Source organism: Gallus gallus, chromosome 13, assembly GCF_016699485.2.
Source record: "Gallus gallus isolate bGalGal1 chromosome 13, bGalGal1.mat.broiler.GRCg7b, whole genome shotgun sequence".
Lineage (NCBI taxonomy): Eukaryota > Metazoa > Chordata > Aves > Galliformes > Phasianidae > Gallus > Gallus gallus.
In genome coordinates, this window is record NC_052544.1 from 8,838,885 (window position 1) to 8,853,626 (window position 14,742).

Below are 14,742 nucleotides of genomic sequence, written 5' to 3' on the forward strand. Positions count from 1 at the left end.
CTGCAGGGAGAGCGTGGAAATGTGAATGGCACAGCAAAAATGGAGTGGGTTTTGTGTTTCTGGTGAGGCGTCAGGAAATAAATAGCTTTTCAAATGCACCGGTGAGAGGCTTCTCAGTGAGCACTACTCCCGTCCTGCCCGTGGATGGCTGTGCTGGATGCACCTGATAGGATGCATCGTGGTATGCACGGGGTACGCAGAGCCCCCGGCGGTTCCCAACATGGGCTGGAGATGTAAATGGCCGTGTATATGTTTGCAAATGTTTTGGTGTGCCGGAGCAAGCCAGGATCTGGGATTAATTCTGTTCTTTAGGGAGGTGAGAGAGGGAGCCCATAGAAGAAGAAATCCAAATGGACCAAATGTTTGAGTTTCGGTGGGGTTGGTTTGGTTGGATGAGACCTTTGTATGGGCATGCTTGTGCAATTGGAATGGCCTTAATTTGGGTTATCTTACTCCACTTGTGAAGTGACTCAGTCTGAACTGAGCTAACATCACTCCAGTCGCGGAGCAGATTTGTGTGCTGGTAATAAGCGGATTTGAAGTAACGCTCTTCTCAGGGACGTGCAATGCAGCATTCCTGCTGTGCAGTCCACATCAGCGCTTCTCTCTGTGCTCCATTCTTCTCATATCAGCGCTCCGTCACTGTGCCGCTCTGTGAGACGCGATGCCCGCGGGGAAAGTAAGGGCCATTTCTCCATCACTACTGCACAACCGCTCCCTGCAGCAGAGCGCAGCCTCACCACTTCACACATGAGGAGGTGAAAAATTACTTTTCTGGCTGAAACTGCAGGGAGGGCAGAACGCGCTTACCTCGGCTGCAGTGCCACGAGGGTATGGGCGAGCTCCTGCAGGAGGTGCAGTGGCATCCGTAATGCGACGGGTGGTCCAGCACCAGCTCCGGCTGCTCTGTGGTCTGTCCCATCCCAGTGAGCTCTGTCACGCCCTCCCTGGCACGATGCGCTCTCGCTGTGCTGTTTGATGGCAGTTGCAGACGGCTTTTGCACCTCAAGGCAAAGAAATGCTCCAGGTCCTCAGCTGCCGCAGATCCCATTCAGGCGTTGAAGCCCATCTCATCCAAAGGCTGCAGCGTGATCAGTTATTTTTAAACCCCACAGAAGGAGTGTTAAAAATGTGCTTTTTCATGCAAGCAGCCTTAAAAAATCTATCCCTGTGTTATGTTCTTGAGTTGCTTTCTCATAATTTCCCTATCCTCTTGCTGCCTACACTGCAATGCTGTATGAAAATGACTTTGAAATCAACACGAAGTGCTGTTTCTGCAGGGTTTTGCTTTTTTCCTTTGCTGAAATTCCGTTAAGCATTTAAGATTTTGATACTGGTAATTCTTGGGATGGTAACAGAATGAGCTGAGAATTACGATAACGTTACATAGATCACAGAATGGCTTGGGTTGGGAGGGACCTCAGAGGTCATCCGGTTCCATCATCTATATCCCATTGTCTGTATGAGGCCACTGCCTGATCCTCTCTGACCCCACTACTGGTGGTTGGCAGCTGATGCCACATGGATACTCTCTCTTTATGGTAACATCGTAGAGGGGATCTCTTGCCGTTTCCTGAGCTAGAGGGGTCTCTGACATATGCAGGACAAACCTTATCTGCTGTCACAGCTTTTGGAAAGTGCTGCTCTTGTGTTTGTTAATGGACCTGGTTGAAACTCAGAACTCGTGGCTCCATCCCCTGCCTGGTGCTGCTGCCGCCGCCTCGAGCCCCCTTCCCCAACCAAACTGCATTTGGATGCTGAGCTGCATGCAGAGCCGGGCTGGGCCGCCTCCCTGGGGCGTTTTGGGCAATGGGCAAGAGGAACTCCATAGGCACCTCTACCCACGTTCCCATCTCTGCTCCCAGCCCAAGCTGCCAGCTCCCGGCTCGCCAGCCGACAGTGTCTCCATCCCAGGGGAACGACACAGCGGTGATGAGGTCCCTGCCCCCGGCACGCAGCGGGGACGGCGGCTGCAGGGAGGGCTCGCACTGCCCCTGCCCAGAGACAGCCACCTCTGCCCCAGCTTCCATTCCAAGGGCCGTTCTTCCCCTTATTGCAGTGGCCGAAATCCCAGCTTAAACAAAAGCCAGCCCCAGTCTTATTCAAAACATTTATTAGTGTTTAAGGAAAATAATAGTGTGAAAGGTACAGAGCTTTGTGTCTAAAGCCATATGCTTTTTTTTTTTTTTTAATTTTATTTTTTTTTTACAAGCTTATTTGGCTGCGAATCCTACACGAGATAAACCGAGTATCTTCTTTCTCCCAGAGATTTGGATTTAAGGACAGTTTGTCTTTTTTTTTTTTTTTTTCCCCTTTTAGTTCAGCACTTTAAGTTAGGACAGCATTTCCAGGGTTTATTGGTATCTTTTTCCAGCAGGCATTTTGCTTCTCCCAGTATTCTCATTCCAGAACAAGGCTCATTCCAGATGCAAAGCGTAAAGGAAACATTCATACCTTGGCTTTGAAGCTAAACCTCCTCCATGAACTGCGAGTTCATAAGGAATGTTAATTAAAGCATCATACAGTATCTAAATGGACTTTTTTTTTCTCTTTTTTTTTTCACTTTATAAAGAATTAAGGCTATGTAGATGTCACAATAAAATACTCTCAGGTAAAACGCACCCTATTTGTTAGACGTGAACGAAGGTTTAACAATAAATAAATGATTTATGCTGTCAATAACATTATGGAACTGTATAAAACTATATTTACGTAGCTTTAAACATAAAAAAAAAAAACAAACCATACTAGTGGCATGAATATATACAACACAGGTCATGACGTACGTTTAAATTATCATAGCCAGCAGTGTTCTTTTTTTTAAATGGAGACACTATAATAAATAGAAATGTTAAATATTTACAATAATAGCATATGTGGAATCAGTAGATGAACACATAAAATCTTCACACACAGAGGAAAAAAAAAAAGTTATGCCTTATACAAAAATCCCTCCCACCCACTGCTTGCCCACCCACCCCAAAGAGATTTCCATTGACAAAGGGGAACATACAACTTTCCCCACTCAGAACAACAAATGAATACAAATAAAACTGTATGCATGCTGAGGTGATACGTTGACGGAGACATTCAAGGATGTGTGGATCTGTACGTTTGGTTCCCATAGATGAATTGGACCTCCAACGAGAGAGATGCCGTGTTTTACTCTGATGTGTGAACGTGACGTCGGTAGTGATTTGTTGGTTGTTCTGTGGTTATTCTTTTTTTTTCTTTTTCTTTTTTTTGTGCTAAAATGCCTGGATTGTCTTTTTGGTTCGAGCTTGTTCTACCTGGTGGCCACGTGCCACCAACAGGGAGAGGACGCTCACTGGAAGGAGCTCTGCTCCTTGGGTCAGGGCAGCCTTTGTCACTGCGTTGGGTCTGATCCCGCGTCTTCCCAACTAAGTTGAATGAAAACTCTGTCACAGAACGCAGCTAGACCTGTTGGGATCAAGGTCACTTTGAACAAAGGCCTGGTGATCACACGGAGACACCTCTTCAACTTAGCGGTTCTCTCTTGCTTCCTACATGGCTTCTATTAAAAGTACTGCCTATGAATTCTGCAGGTGGCTACATGCATTAAACCCTGAATATAGCTATTAGGAGCTGCGCTCGCTTAGCAGTAGCTAAAATCTGAGTTGGAAATCGTAGCCAAATTCCAACACCCTCTACTGTTTATACAGCTCCTTCCCACCATGCGACAAACGTACGTTGGTTCTCTGGGTACGTTCTGTCCCTACTCAACTGCCTTCCTGCCCCCACAGCTCTCCTCCCAAACTTTCTAAATAAGAAGGCTCAAATCCCTGGTGCGATTCCCACTTTCTAAGAAAACCCACTCTGCCTCCAGAGGAAGCTGAAATACTCACTCTTGTGTCCCCATGGCTGCTGTCCCCTCCCTTTCTAGTACGATATCTGGGGATAAAGGATTGCAGGTCTGCAACCTGAGAACTGTAATTGCATAGGGGGTAGGAGAGATGCATCCGAACACCTCACTCACACTTATAACTGCTTAGAGACAATAAATTCTTGGCACTCTTGATCTCCAGTAAGTTACAACAATTAATGAAGTCAGCCCTCTCTCCCTATCTTTGGCATTTTGATAAACCACAGCTGACAGGTGGGCTATAGCGGGCTCCATGTCCCAACAAACCACACCACGTTAGCTAAGGAGAAAGGTACCACGGGCTTCTGACACAGCCCTGCAAAGAACTTTGTACATGGGGTCCTCCATGGTCTGAGCCTGCGCCCATCCTCTAATGCTTGGGCCGTGCATAGGGCGGAGGAGCTGTATCTGAGTGGGGGGATTTAGAGGTTTGTGAAGGAGTTCTTGGGGGCCCCCCATGCTGTGGAGCTAGGTGAGTAACAGTCAGACTGCTCTGTCTAGAAGCTGACTGCCTTCGATAAGCGACTGGATAAGCAAGTGTCAAGTTATGCAGTGGTTAAAAGACAAATAGGGGGCACTTAAAGTCGGCAGCGCTGCCCGATGGGGGCAGTGGCTCAGGAGTCACTCAGCAGACAGCACAGAGCTCCGCCACAGGCAGGATGGCTATTTCACTGCAGAGTGTCACGGGCAGCCCTGAGCTCCTGCCTGCTCGGCCACAGGCAGAAACCAAACCCCTCTGGAATTCAGCCATCTGCTGCAAGGCTGCGCCCGGAGCCTTTGGAGGTGCTAAGCCATGAGCGGCCGCGTGCCATCTGCCTGAGCCCTCCCGTAACCTTCTCCCCAATAGTGGGGACCAAGAAAACAAACAAACGTGCAACCCTCCCTCCTCCCCCCCCCCCAAAAAAAAGGGGAAAAAGAATTTAGTTGGAGACATTTTGCCACATTTGGTGGCTGCTCAAGTGTTGAGTTTGCTGGATTAATAACCCACTGCCACTGCTCTCCCTTTGCTACTATATACACGGTTGCTGAGGTCCATATATCTTGCAATGCCCTGTGCTTGACCTCTGAATGGGAAATGCTTTGGAATGTCCATAGACGGGAAGATGGACACAACGGAGGAAGGTTCCAGCAGAGGGGGAGGATGTGGGTAATGGGGGTTCGGTGCCTTTTCTCACCTCCGGATGTCCGAGAAGTCGGACAGTTCGTCCGTCCGGTCCATGATCCCATGTGCCCCTTTGGGACCATGGGCCCCAGCCTTCACCCGGGTGTGGGCGTTCAGGTGGCCCCTGGCACCCCTCTCTCCCTTGGCTGCTCGTGAGCTCTCCCTGTGCTCAGGCTCAGCAGGGACCAGCACATCCCCGCGGCCAGCAGCAGCTTTGCTGGCTTCGCCCGTCTTCTTCTCGGGGCTCAGAACGGCATCGCCGTGCATGGAGGAGGTGCAGAAGCTCAGGATAGAGCAGAGACTTCCCCAGTTCTGTTCGCATTGGGCCTGGACGCTTCTTGTTATTGCCTTTTTCACCTCCTCGCCACAGGTGAGCAGGATGTTCACTAGGTCAACATATGGCCTGGAGGTAAAGGAAACAGTGAGAGTCAATAAATATACAGAAGGGTTTATCGATCAGTAAACTGGGGGAACGGCCTCCCTGCCTTCCCCTCCCCTCGCCCTCAGTACTGATCAGTTCATCTCCTGCCACCTGCTTATTTGGCAGCCAAGGGGGCACAAATCTCTTCCCTTGTGGGCTAGTTCTGCACCATATGTTTATTGTGCAGTGAACTGTGCTCTAACTGCCCATCTCACAGCAAGAAATGCACTCAGTAGCATCCTGTGGAGCCAAGCCTCACTCTAGTTCTGAGTCTGCCTTGGTTGTTCCTGCAGTGGAGGTGCTCTGGAGATGCTCTTACCTCCACCAGAGGAAGACAGGAGGTCTACAGGCTTTCAAGGTCAGGCTGGACGGGGCTCTGAGCACTGATGGAGCTGTAGGTGTCCCTGTTCATTGCAGGGGAGTTGGACTAAATGGTCTTTAAAGGGACTATACACTTAGCAAAAGTGCTGTCAGATGGAACAACTGCTCTTTCCCACCATCTCTGGTTATCTCTTTCTATGCTCTTTAGTCTCTATTAGCCAGGAGACACAACAAAGGAAGCCAGCCCTGATACACCAGCTTGCTGTCTGCAGGTGAATACCCAGCGCAGAGCACACCCTGACCATCAGTCTGCAACAGGCAGGCATTCCCTCCTTTCAGGGAGAGCAGCAGACATTCAGGTAGAGGTTCTCTGGCTTTTCTCACCATCTTCAGACCCCCTGAAGCAGCAGGTGCCGACTTCTGCCAGCAGCAGGATCCAATCTGCACCCACGATCCCGCTGTCAGCAAGGCTCAAGGAAACCCACCCCGGTGGCACCGAATGTTTTCTTCATTTCCTTACAGAGTTAAGTACAGCCTTCAGTGTGTCCCCTGTCCCAGCCAAACAAGGACTCCAAACAAGCCAAGGCCAAATCCTGTTCTGCTCCCACCCATGGCCACGCACAACGCGCCCTCTGAGCACAGGCGGCTCGTTTCCTCCGCCAGGGGTCACGGAGGGCAGCAACTTTAAAATAGTTGCGGTCGCAGGTTTTGTGGGTCAATATTGATGCTGTCTATTGACACAACCACTCAGCTGTTTGCGGGCAACGCAAGCCGGCCCTAAGGACGTGCCTCAGCCTTGTTGGAAGGAGCCATCCAAACAGCAGATCAAGAGCTGCCTGGGCTCAGCGGTGCAGGCGGCTGTGGTGGCACGTGTGGGGTGCTGGTGGGGCACCTTCCACCGGCCCTGTGACTGTGGCAAGCCCTGTATGACCACCTCTTCCCAGGAAATGAGTCAGGGGAGATGAGAAAAACCAACAGATTACGATCAGCGTCAGACACTACCCTGATTTTACTCTGCCCAACTGCTTAAGCTCATTGTGAATGACTAATCTTGGAAAGCCCTCCATTGCCCTATCTCAAAATATTTCCCATGTTTGGATTGTTTCTGTCATTAAAAAAAAAAACAAAAAACAACAAAAAAAAACCCCAGAAAGCTATTTGGAATGCAACAGCAAAAAGTCTGCCAGGGCCTGTCACCACTTCCACCATAGCAAATGGGTCTGACCCACATCCCCACAGCAGCTGACTCTTCAGGAAGAGACTCCGCTGCCCGAGTGTGCATCATGAGAGCCACAATGAAACAGAACAAGTCTGGCTTCTGAGCTCTTTGGGTTTGTCTTAAACATAAAATAGAAGATGGAAGAGAAATGAGCATATGAAGGGGAAAAAAAAAAAAAAGAAAAAAAAGTTAAAATTGGGCATAACCTTTGCACAAGATCTTTGGAAGAAAAAGGCTGCTGGTATGACTAAAAAGTGGCTCAGCTGCCAAATATTTCAGGTATTCAAAGCCTGCCAGAGCCCTGTGGATTAATACTAGCCCATTTCTCCTTCACTGTTTTACTTTTTGCATTTCAGCTGGCCTGACCATAGTACCTGAACTGAGCACAAGGCTGCAAGTCAGCAGACGTGATTTTATTTCCAGCCCCGCCACACTTGCCTATTGATCTTGAACAAGTTACTTAGGTCAAGAATTTCAGCAATGGCCTCTAAATTTAGGGGAGGGGAGGAGGCTGGCTGGCTTCTATTTGGGGAGCCCCACGTAGAAAAGCTGAGTTCCGACGTTGTGAGATGCTGAAAATGAAGTGTAAGAGGCTCTAAATGAGATGATGCAAATTATAGGTGCTCAGTTGAATGACCCGTGTCTTCTCAAACCAAGATCCCCCAGTTCAACTCCCCAGAGATAAGCAGCTGCCTTTGGCCATTCCTGCTTTAGTCTGTTTGTAAAATAAGGGTACGCCAGCTTCTCTTTCTACAGCATTTGGCCCTCATATTTCTCATCTTTAAGTGATGGGAGGGTTAATGGCTACCATGCACCCATTGCTTGGTACCCATGGCTTACTGCCACTTCGTGCAGGCTCAGGGTGCCCACAGCACAGTGCTGGTGTGCAGAGTGCAGCAGAGCCCCCCCATCCCTGGTCATGCTGCTGCTCCCAGCCTCAGGAATTCCATGGAAAGGGCCTTGCTTTCAAGCCACCACGTTCAGTGTGCATAAACCACAGCAAACAGTTCTGCATTTGAGTAACCTGGCATCAAAGGGCCCCTCTTCTTCTCTGCAGCTGCACCTACAGAGACCACCAATGAAAATGCAAGCCTAGCAGTCAAAAAGTGTTGATTCTGTGAAAAATTAATGTCACAGTCACTGGCATTTGGGGTTTCTGTGCTGGGGATAGAAAGGCATATGGGTGCAGGAGGTAGATGTGCTGAGGTCAGCTGCTGCCAGACTGCAGCTCTGCCTGCCTGCTTGGGAGTGAGACGTTTACCTGCAAGAAAAACGGGCTCTGCGTTTTGCATCTGTGCACAAAGAGTTGGTAAAAACAGCTCGTGCCTGGCTTGTTGCTGCCATGGAGCAGCTCTGATCACTTTCAGCCAGGGTTTGTGCTGCCAGTGCTTGGAGGCAGCCGTGTTCCCCATCAGAGCCACTCAACATCTGACATGGGCCTTCACTTTGCACACCTCCGTGTGTCACTAAAAGGTATCCGGGATTAATAAGGGATAAGATGCACAGGGGATTACCTGGGGGACTGCGGCCCCTTCCAGGACAATTAACTGGGAGACATTTGGAAGTTTGTATTTACAGAAGAAATTATCCTGCTGACAACTCTGCCCAGATCTCCTTCCCCCTTCTGCTCTACCCGTCATGTAAGCAAGCAAGCCTTCCCCGGCCTGTGCGAAGAAAGCATTCCCTTTGTGCTGCCCATGGGAAAACAAGGCCAGAAGAAGGCAAAACAGCTTTTGGGCAGATGCACAGCCCCTTGGCACCACCGTGCTCCTGGACGGAGCTCCCACGCCTCTGACTGCGCTGCGCAGCGGCACTTACTCATGCTGCAGCAGGTCTTTGAAGTGAATCATCTCCACAATGACCTGGACGTTCTCCTTGGCAGCGGAGCAGAGGTCATGCTTCAGGTAGCACTCCCGCTGTAACTGGAACACCATCTCTTTAATGGCTGGGCACTTACGGCTGATGCAGCTGAATTTATGCCTCAAGGCATGAGCCTTACACTTCAGAGCGTCTTTAATGAAGGATTTTCCCTGAGAAGAGAAGAAAAGAAATGGAGGAGGTCGGTGTTTCTGCCCATTAAGCGCGGCAGCTGATTTATGCCCAGCTAGCTGCTCTGCAGGACAATGTCAGGGCTTATTACACTGCTGGGGATATCACTCAGTGGCTGCATTTCCCCTCTTCTCTTTGTTTCTCTGCCCTTTAGGACCACACTGAGTAACCCTGCCTTGCTCTTCCAGAGGAGCTGAACCCATTGGGCTTCCTCACAGGCCTTATGAGCTTGCTCACAGTTCACTCATTGAACTACTTAGGGGAAATCAAAAGCATCCCTGCCTTTCCCCTGTGCTGCTGACACCACACCACGTGTGTCACAGCCCGGCAGCTCCGCTCACTCCCTCCACTCTGCTGAGCAATCGGTGCATGGAAGCCTCCCGCATCTCTTAACTGCATCAGAATCTTTTACACAAATGCTTCTGGAAGAGCAGATTCTCACTGCCCTTTATCCGAAGGGTACGCCGGCGTGGTTCCGCTGACACAAACTTAACGTTCACCCAGATCTGTGAGCAGGTTTTGTCTCCAAGTTGTTTCAACCCAGAAATGCTTTTTTGCTGATCAAAGCTATCGCTCCCTTCTGCTCCCCCTGCCCCACGTGCCCTTCCCTCCAGGGTGAAACACACACAGCGCAGTGGGAGAACGAGGAGAAGAGAAAACTGGCATGCAAACCCAACCTGACATCATTTCTTGTGTTTCGGAGAGAGCAGGAAGCAGAGAACGGCTAGTGCTAGCCCTGCTGTTCAACCCACCCTGAACTCGGGAGGCTTTTAGATGCCCACGTGCTTTAGGAGACCCAACCCCCGTGTCAGCGGTCAGCCAGACCCTCTGCACACCCGTGGCAATGTCAGCCTAAGCTCTCCCATGCCAGGCTCTCTGCAGGGCCGTGGGGCTCTGCTCTGCTGTAAGCCGTGCGCTCAGGCCAGATGCCGCTGGCCCGCTGTCATGCTCTCTCCCCTCCACGCTGAAATGGGAGAGAAGGTTTACAGGACATAATAACAGGATGTCTCAATGATGCATAAACGGTCTGGGGAGAAAATGAAGGAGACGGACTTAATACCGCATACCATCCGAGTAATGTATTTTAATGTCAGCGCTTGAACTGAAGGCTGATTTGAATGCGGCAGCTTTAGGAGGTTGCCTGTACTGGCTGTGTGCAAGTCTGGAGAACCATGCTTTAATGACCGCACGTTGGGAAATGCTTTCTGATACATCTAAATGAGCTTGGGAGCCCAAGCTGCACTGCAGAACCATCTTTAAACAAAGATGACGTAGCAGCTTAAGCCGCTTAACGCTTCTGAAAACCGTGCTCATCTATGTTGCTGTTCTGATTTAGTTATCCTGGGAACGGCAGGAAAACATCCTCCCACGGAGCTGAGCAAGGGGCAGCCTGGCTGCTGGGACATTGCTCCTGGGTTCCGATTCTGGACCCTTCAATAGAAAAAACCCTCCTGAGGCTGGTCATGTGCAAAAGCAGGTCGCTCCTTAACGCTAACTTCTTCCTAAGATGTGCCGAAGAGCAAAAATACACGCAAAGTGCACATGAGAACCAAGCATAGGATATCTTGCTGCATTACCTGGGCATCAAATTTTCCAGCGTTGTGCAGGAAAGTCATGCAGATCTCGTGTAAGCCTCGGATCTCACAAGAGTTGTTCTCAAAGCACTCAAACACTCCACATCCCACATCGCCGGCATTAACCAGGCAGTGCTGGATCTCAGCTAAAACGAGCATTGATTACAGTTAGCTTGAAGAACTGCTCTGAGGAGCTGCTGGTGGGTAGAGGGGGGGGGGGGAGAGAGATTTTGCTAACATCATCAGTTTGGAAGAAAAAGCACATGTGACAACAGTTATTGTACCCACAGCATGCCCACTTTCTGCAGAAATTAGGCCAAAACTCAGGTGCATTATGTTATGAAAGTGATATCTAAGAAACAAGTGCCAAATCCACTACACTTACGTCAAGCTACTTCACATGAGAACTAACGCTCTGCATTCCTCAGGAGCAAAGGACAGGCGGGATTCTTGCTGTCTGACTGTACAGAGCCCCCATCAAATCCCAGCGCCAAAAGGAGAGGACACTGAGGAGCTGCTCCCAGCCCAACGGGCTGCTCCTGGCACTGGGAGGTGGTTCCCGTGCTACGGCACAGCGTTCTCACAGGCTGCTGGGTGTCCCCTGGGCTGATGTCTATGAAGTTAATGGCAAAACTCCCACTGATAAACAAAGTCCTTTGCACTGAGCGTTGCATAAAGCTGAGACTATGTCCTCACCTAGGCAAAAATCAATTGAAAAGACATTTTTATATGTGTATTTATAAAGTAGATCTACTGGACCTAGCAGTTACACACGTGTTTATTCTGCCCTGTCAGATGTTATGTAATAGCATTAAAAGAATGCTGGCTAACACTTAGGGGGAAAAAAAATAACTAAAATTCTAATTCAGCTTTAAAAAAAAAAAAAGACAAAGAAAAAAGAAAAAAAAAGCTGTTGGTAACACTGCCAGAGGGAAGGGGGTTGCTGAAAAAGCCCGGGGATAAAGTTAAACAGGGGCAGCTTTTAGACTGGGACGGAGGATGCTAAGAATGTCTGCGCTCCGTGCCCAAGTGGTACCTTTAATTAAAGCTCGCTCTTGGGAGCCTGCCTAATCCCCTCCGAACCGCAGCGTGTTCCAGGCATCCCCTGTGCCGTGCGGTCCCTCTGCCGAGCGCTCGCTGCAACTTCCCGGCTCGGCGCAGCCTCCCGCACGCAGCGCGGATGAGAGTGCGGAGCCCGACGGGGTTCACGCGAACCCCCGGCTCGGAACCAGCGCACGCTCCACCTGCCCGGCAGTGCTGCTGGTGGGCACCGGGGGGGGGTAAAGGGGGGGGGCAGGGCTCGGCTCCGGGCTTCACCCCGGCGTTGTGCGCCGCGGAGGGCCGCCCCGACAGCGCGCACCGGGGAAAAAATGGAGCTCTTTGTGGAGCTGCGGAGCGCGGAGCCGGGCTTTTTTGGGGCCGGGAGCTCAGCTGTAGTGCTTGTGTTGGCATCCGGATGCAAACCCTCGGCGGATCACATGTCCTGGCTCCAGCGTGCTGAGAACTGCACAGTGCCGTGATTCACATGTGGCAGTCCCTAATGGGCATTCGTGCATTCCTGCTCGTGTGTGTTTAAACACGTCTCGCAGCACGGAGAGTGTTAAAAAAAAAAAGGGGGGGGGGAAGGCCGGGGGGGGGGGGGGTGGCGGAGGGGGGGAAGGGAAGCGCTGGATCCCGCGCTCTATGTGCACGGCTGGGAAGCGATCCAGCAGAGCGCCCGCTCTTTCGAGGCAGATAATGCCCGGGGGAAGGAGAGACCCCCGCACGCCCCCTCCTCCGCACCCGTCGCATCACTGCGCGGCTCCCGCGGGGGAGGCAGAGCCGGGACCCTTCCCTCCGTCCCCGGGCCGGGAAACTTTCCGCTCGCCCCCGGCCACGCGTGCCGGGCGGCTCCGAGCTGTCAGAACCCACCGATCCCCCCCGCCCGCCCCCCCGCAGCCGTACCTGTGTTCTGCAGGGACAGCCGCCCCTTCTGCTGCGGGGTGCGCTCGGGCTGTCCCTCGGGCGGCCGCGTGGCCTCAGTGCCCGCCGCCGCCGCCGCCCGGGCGAGGAGCAGCAGCAGGGCCAGGGCCGGCAGCTCGCCGCGGAGCCCCGCGCACATGGTCGCGCTTTGCCCTCCTCCTCCTCCTCGCCGTCTCCTCGTCCTCCTCCTCCCCCGCGGGCTGCCGCTGCTGCCGCCGCACCCGGGCCCAGCGCGCTGCTCGCCGCGGCCCCGCGTACCGCATGTGCCCGGCGCTGCTCGGCGCGGAGTGTCGGCGGCGGCGCCGGAGGGTGCCTCAAATATCCCCGCCGAGCCCCGGTGGCACTCGCATGAGGGAGCCGAGCAGGTGTCGCTCCGCGTCGCGGCCAATGGCAGCCGCCGCCCGCTCCGACCGCCCGCCGGGGGCCGGCCCTGCCCTGGCGGCAGGTTGCAGCCTCCCGCCTCCCCTGGTCCCCCCCCCCGCGCCGCTGAGCCGGGCTGGGCTGCGGGGGGTGACGGAGCGGGGCGCTGGGGCTGGGGGCGGGAGGGCCGCTTCCGCTGTCCTGCGGCACTCGGCTCTCGTTGCATGACTTGGTTAAAAAAATAAAACATCTCTTTCCCCCCCACCCCCCCCCACCCCCCCCCTCCCACCCCCCGCGCCTTGTCCAAAGCAGCTGTTGCACAGAGTTTCTTGGAAATCTTCCCCTCCCTTTTTCCTTTTCCTTCCTTCCTCCTCCCCCCCACCTCCCCCCCCTTTTTTTAAAATTAATTTTTATTTTCCAAAGATTTGGGATCATGCGAGCTCTGCAGGGGACAAATGGGACAAAGCCATCACTTGGGGGGATGTGGTGGGATGAGGCACTCGAGCACTCTGCCTTTCATGTCCCCAGAAGTGCACACTACAAGGAGCAAGGAGGGGGCATCGCCCTCACGGTCCCCCCCTCCCCTTCCCCCCCATGCTGCATCCCCAGCTCTCGCTGCTCCTTTTGGTCTTGGTAGCTGAGGGGGGGGGCGATGTCGGAAGGAAAATGTACAGCAGGTGATGGGAAGTGCTGTGCTGGCACGGACAGGGCCGCCCGCTCCCCTCGCCCTGCTGTAATGCACATCAGATGTTTCATCAGCCCCCGGTGCTGCATGGGGCGCGCTGGGCCAGGGGTCCCGCTGTGGCCTGGGGGGGGGCACAGCCAGGAATGTCTCCAGCTGCTGCTGCTGCCTTCCCCACAGCTGTCAGAATGCACTTGAGGAAATCCACTCACACCTCCCCAAGCAGGGGTCTCCTCGGTGGGACGTGACGCCGCGCCGCAGGACCATGGCTCCGCTGCAGCACAGGCGCTCCATCTCCCAGCTCTCTCCCTGCTGCCCCCAACACCCTCAGCTCTGCTTGCCTGTGCCTTTCCTCCCATCCCAGACTGAAGCTTTGCTCTCTGGGTGAGCTGTGCAGGTTTTGCTTACTGTTCTGTAGGGTTTGACTGCTGAACATCATTTTAAGACCAAAATCCTTAAGCTGTGCCAAGCTCATGTGGAAATTCCCTGTTATCAATGCGCTGCTGCCTCGAAAACTGCAGCGTGCAGCCTCCCCCTGAGCTCACTGTGCTGTGCGGATGGCTGCAAAGCCCCCGTGGCCTTTTGACAATGGAAAAGAGGATTTTTGGTGCATGTTTGTTTGTTTGCTTCATTTTTACCTCGCCCTGGTGCCGCTGGCCCTCCTTCTGCCCTTGCCCTCCTGCTATTTATTCTGCTGAAGAATTTTACTGTTTAGCTGCCTTTGCTGGGTTTAACCACCTGCTCTTAGCAGTTCCCATCTCCAGTGCTGGAGAACCAGTGGCTGAGTTAGCTCAGAGCAGCTCGGATGGAGACAGGCAGGAGAGCTTAAGGTGCAGCAGGAGAGGCAACAACCAGTGTTTCCAGCCAGTGGGTTGGATTGTATATGCAGTAAACCTTTTTTTAACGACTTTTATTTCCATGCCTCACAAATGGTACTTCGTTCTGTCATCTCTCCACTGCTTCAGGTCGGATGCTCTCCTGCAGCCATCCCCCACAGACCCCTCTGCCTCTCGTTAAAGTTACGATTTTTGGATGGGTTTTGCCCCTTTTGACTCAAAGGAATTCCACACCTCCTCCATCCCAGACCCCTCTCCCTCCCTCTGGGCTCC

General features: G+C 52.6%; 1 protein-coding gene across 1 annotated transcript; it reads right to left on the reverse strand.

Moving 5' to 3' along the window:
- Window positions 1-3,231: 3,231 nt before the first annotated feature.
- On the reverse strand, window positions 3,232-12,880 carry STC2 (stanniocalcin 2). Its single transcript, XM_414534.8, has 5 exons — window positions 12,574-12,880; window positions 10,633-10,775; window positions 8,825-9,036; window positions 5,059-5,448; window positions 3,232-3,441 (listed from the first exon to the last, which is right to left on the reverse strand). Exons 1-5 carry the CDS (start codon window positions 12,728-12,730, stop codon window positions 3,423-3,425), a joined length of 921 nt encoding a protein of 306 aa, XP_414534.3. The 5' UTR covers window positions 12,731-12,880; the 3' UTR covers window positions 3,232-3,422.
- Window positions 12,881-14,742: the final 1,862 nt, after the last annotated feature.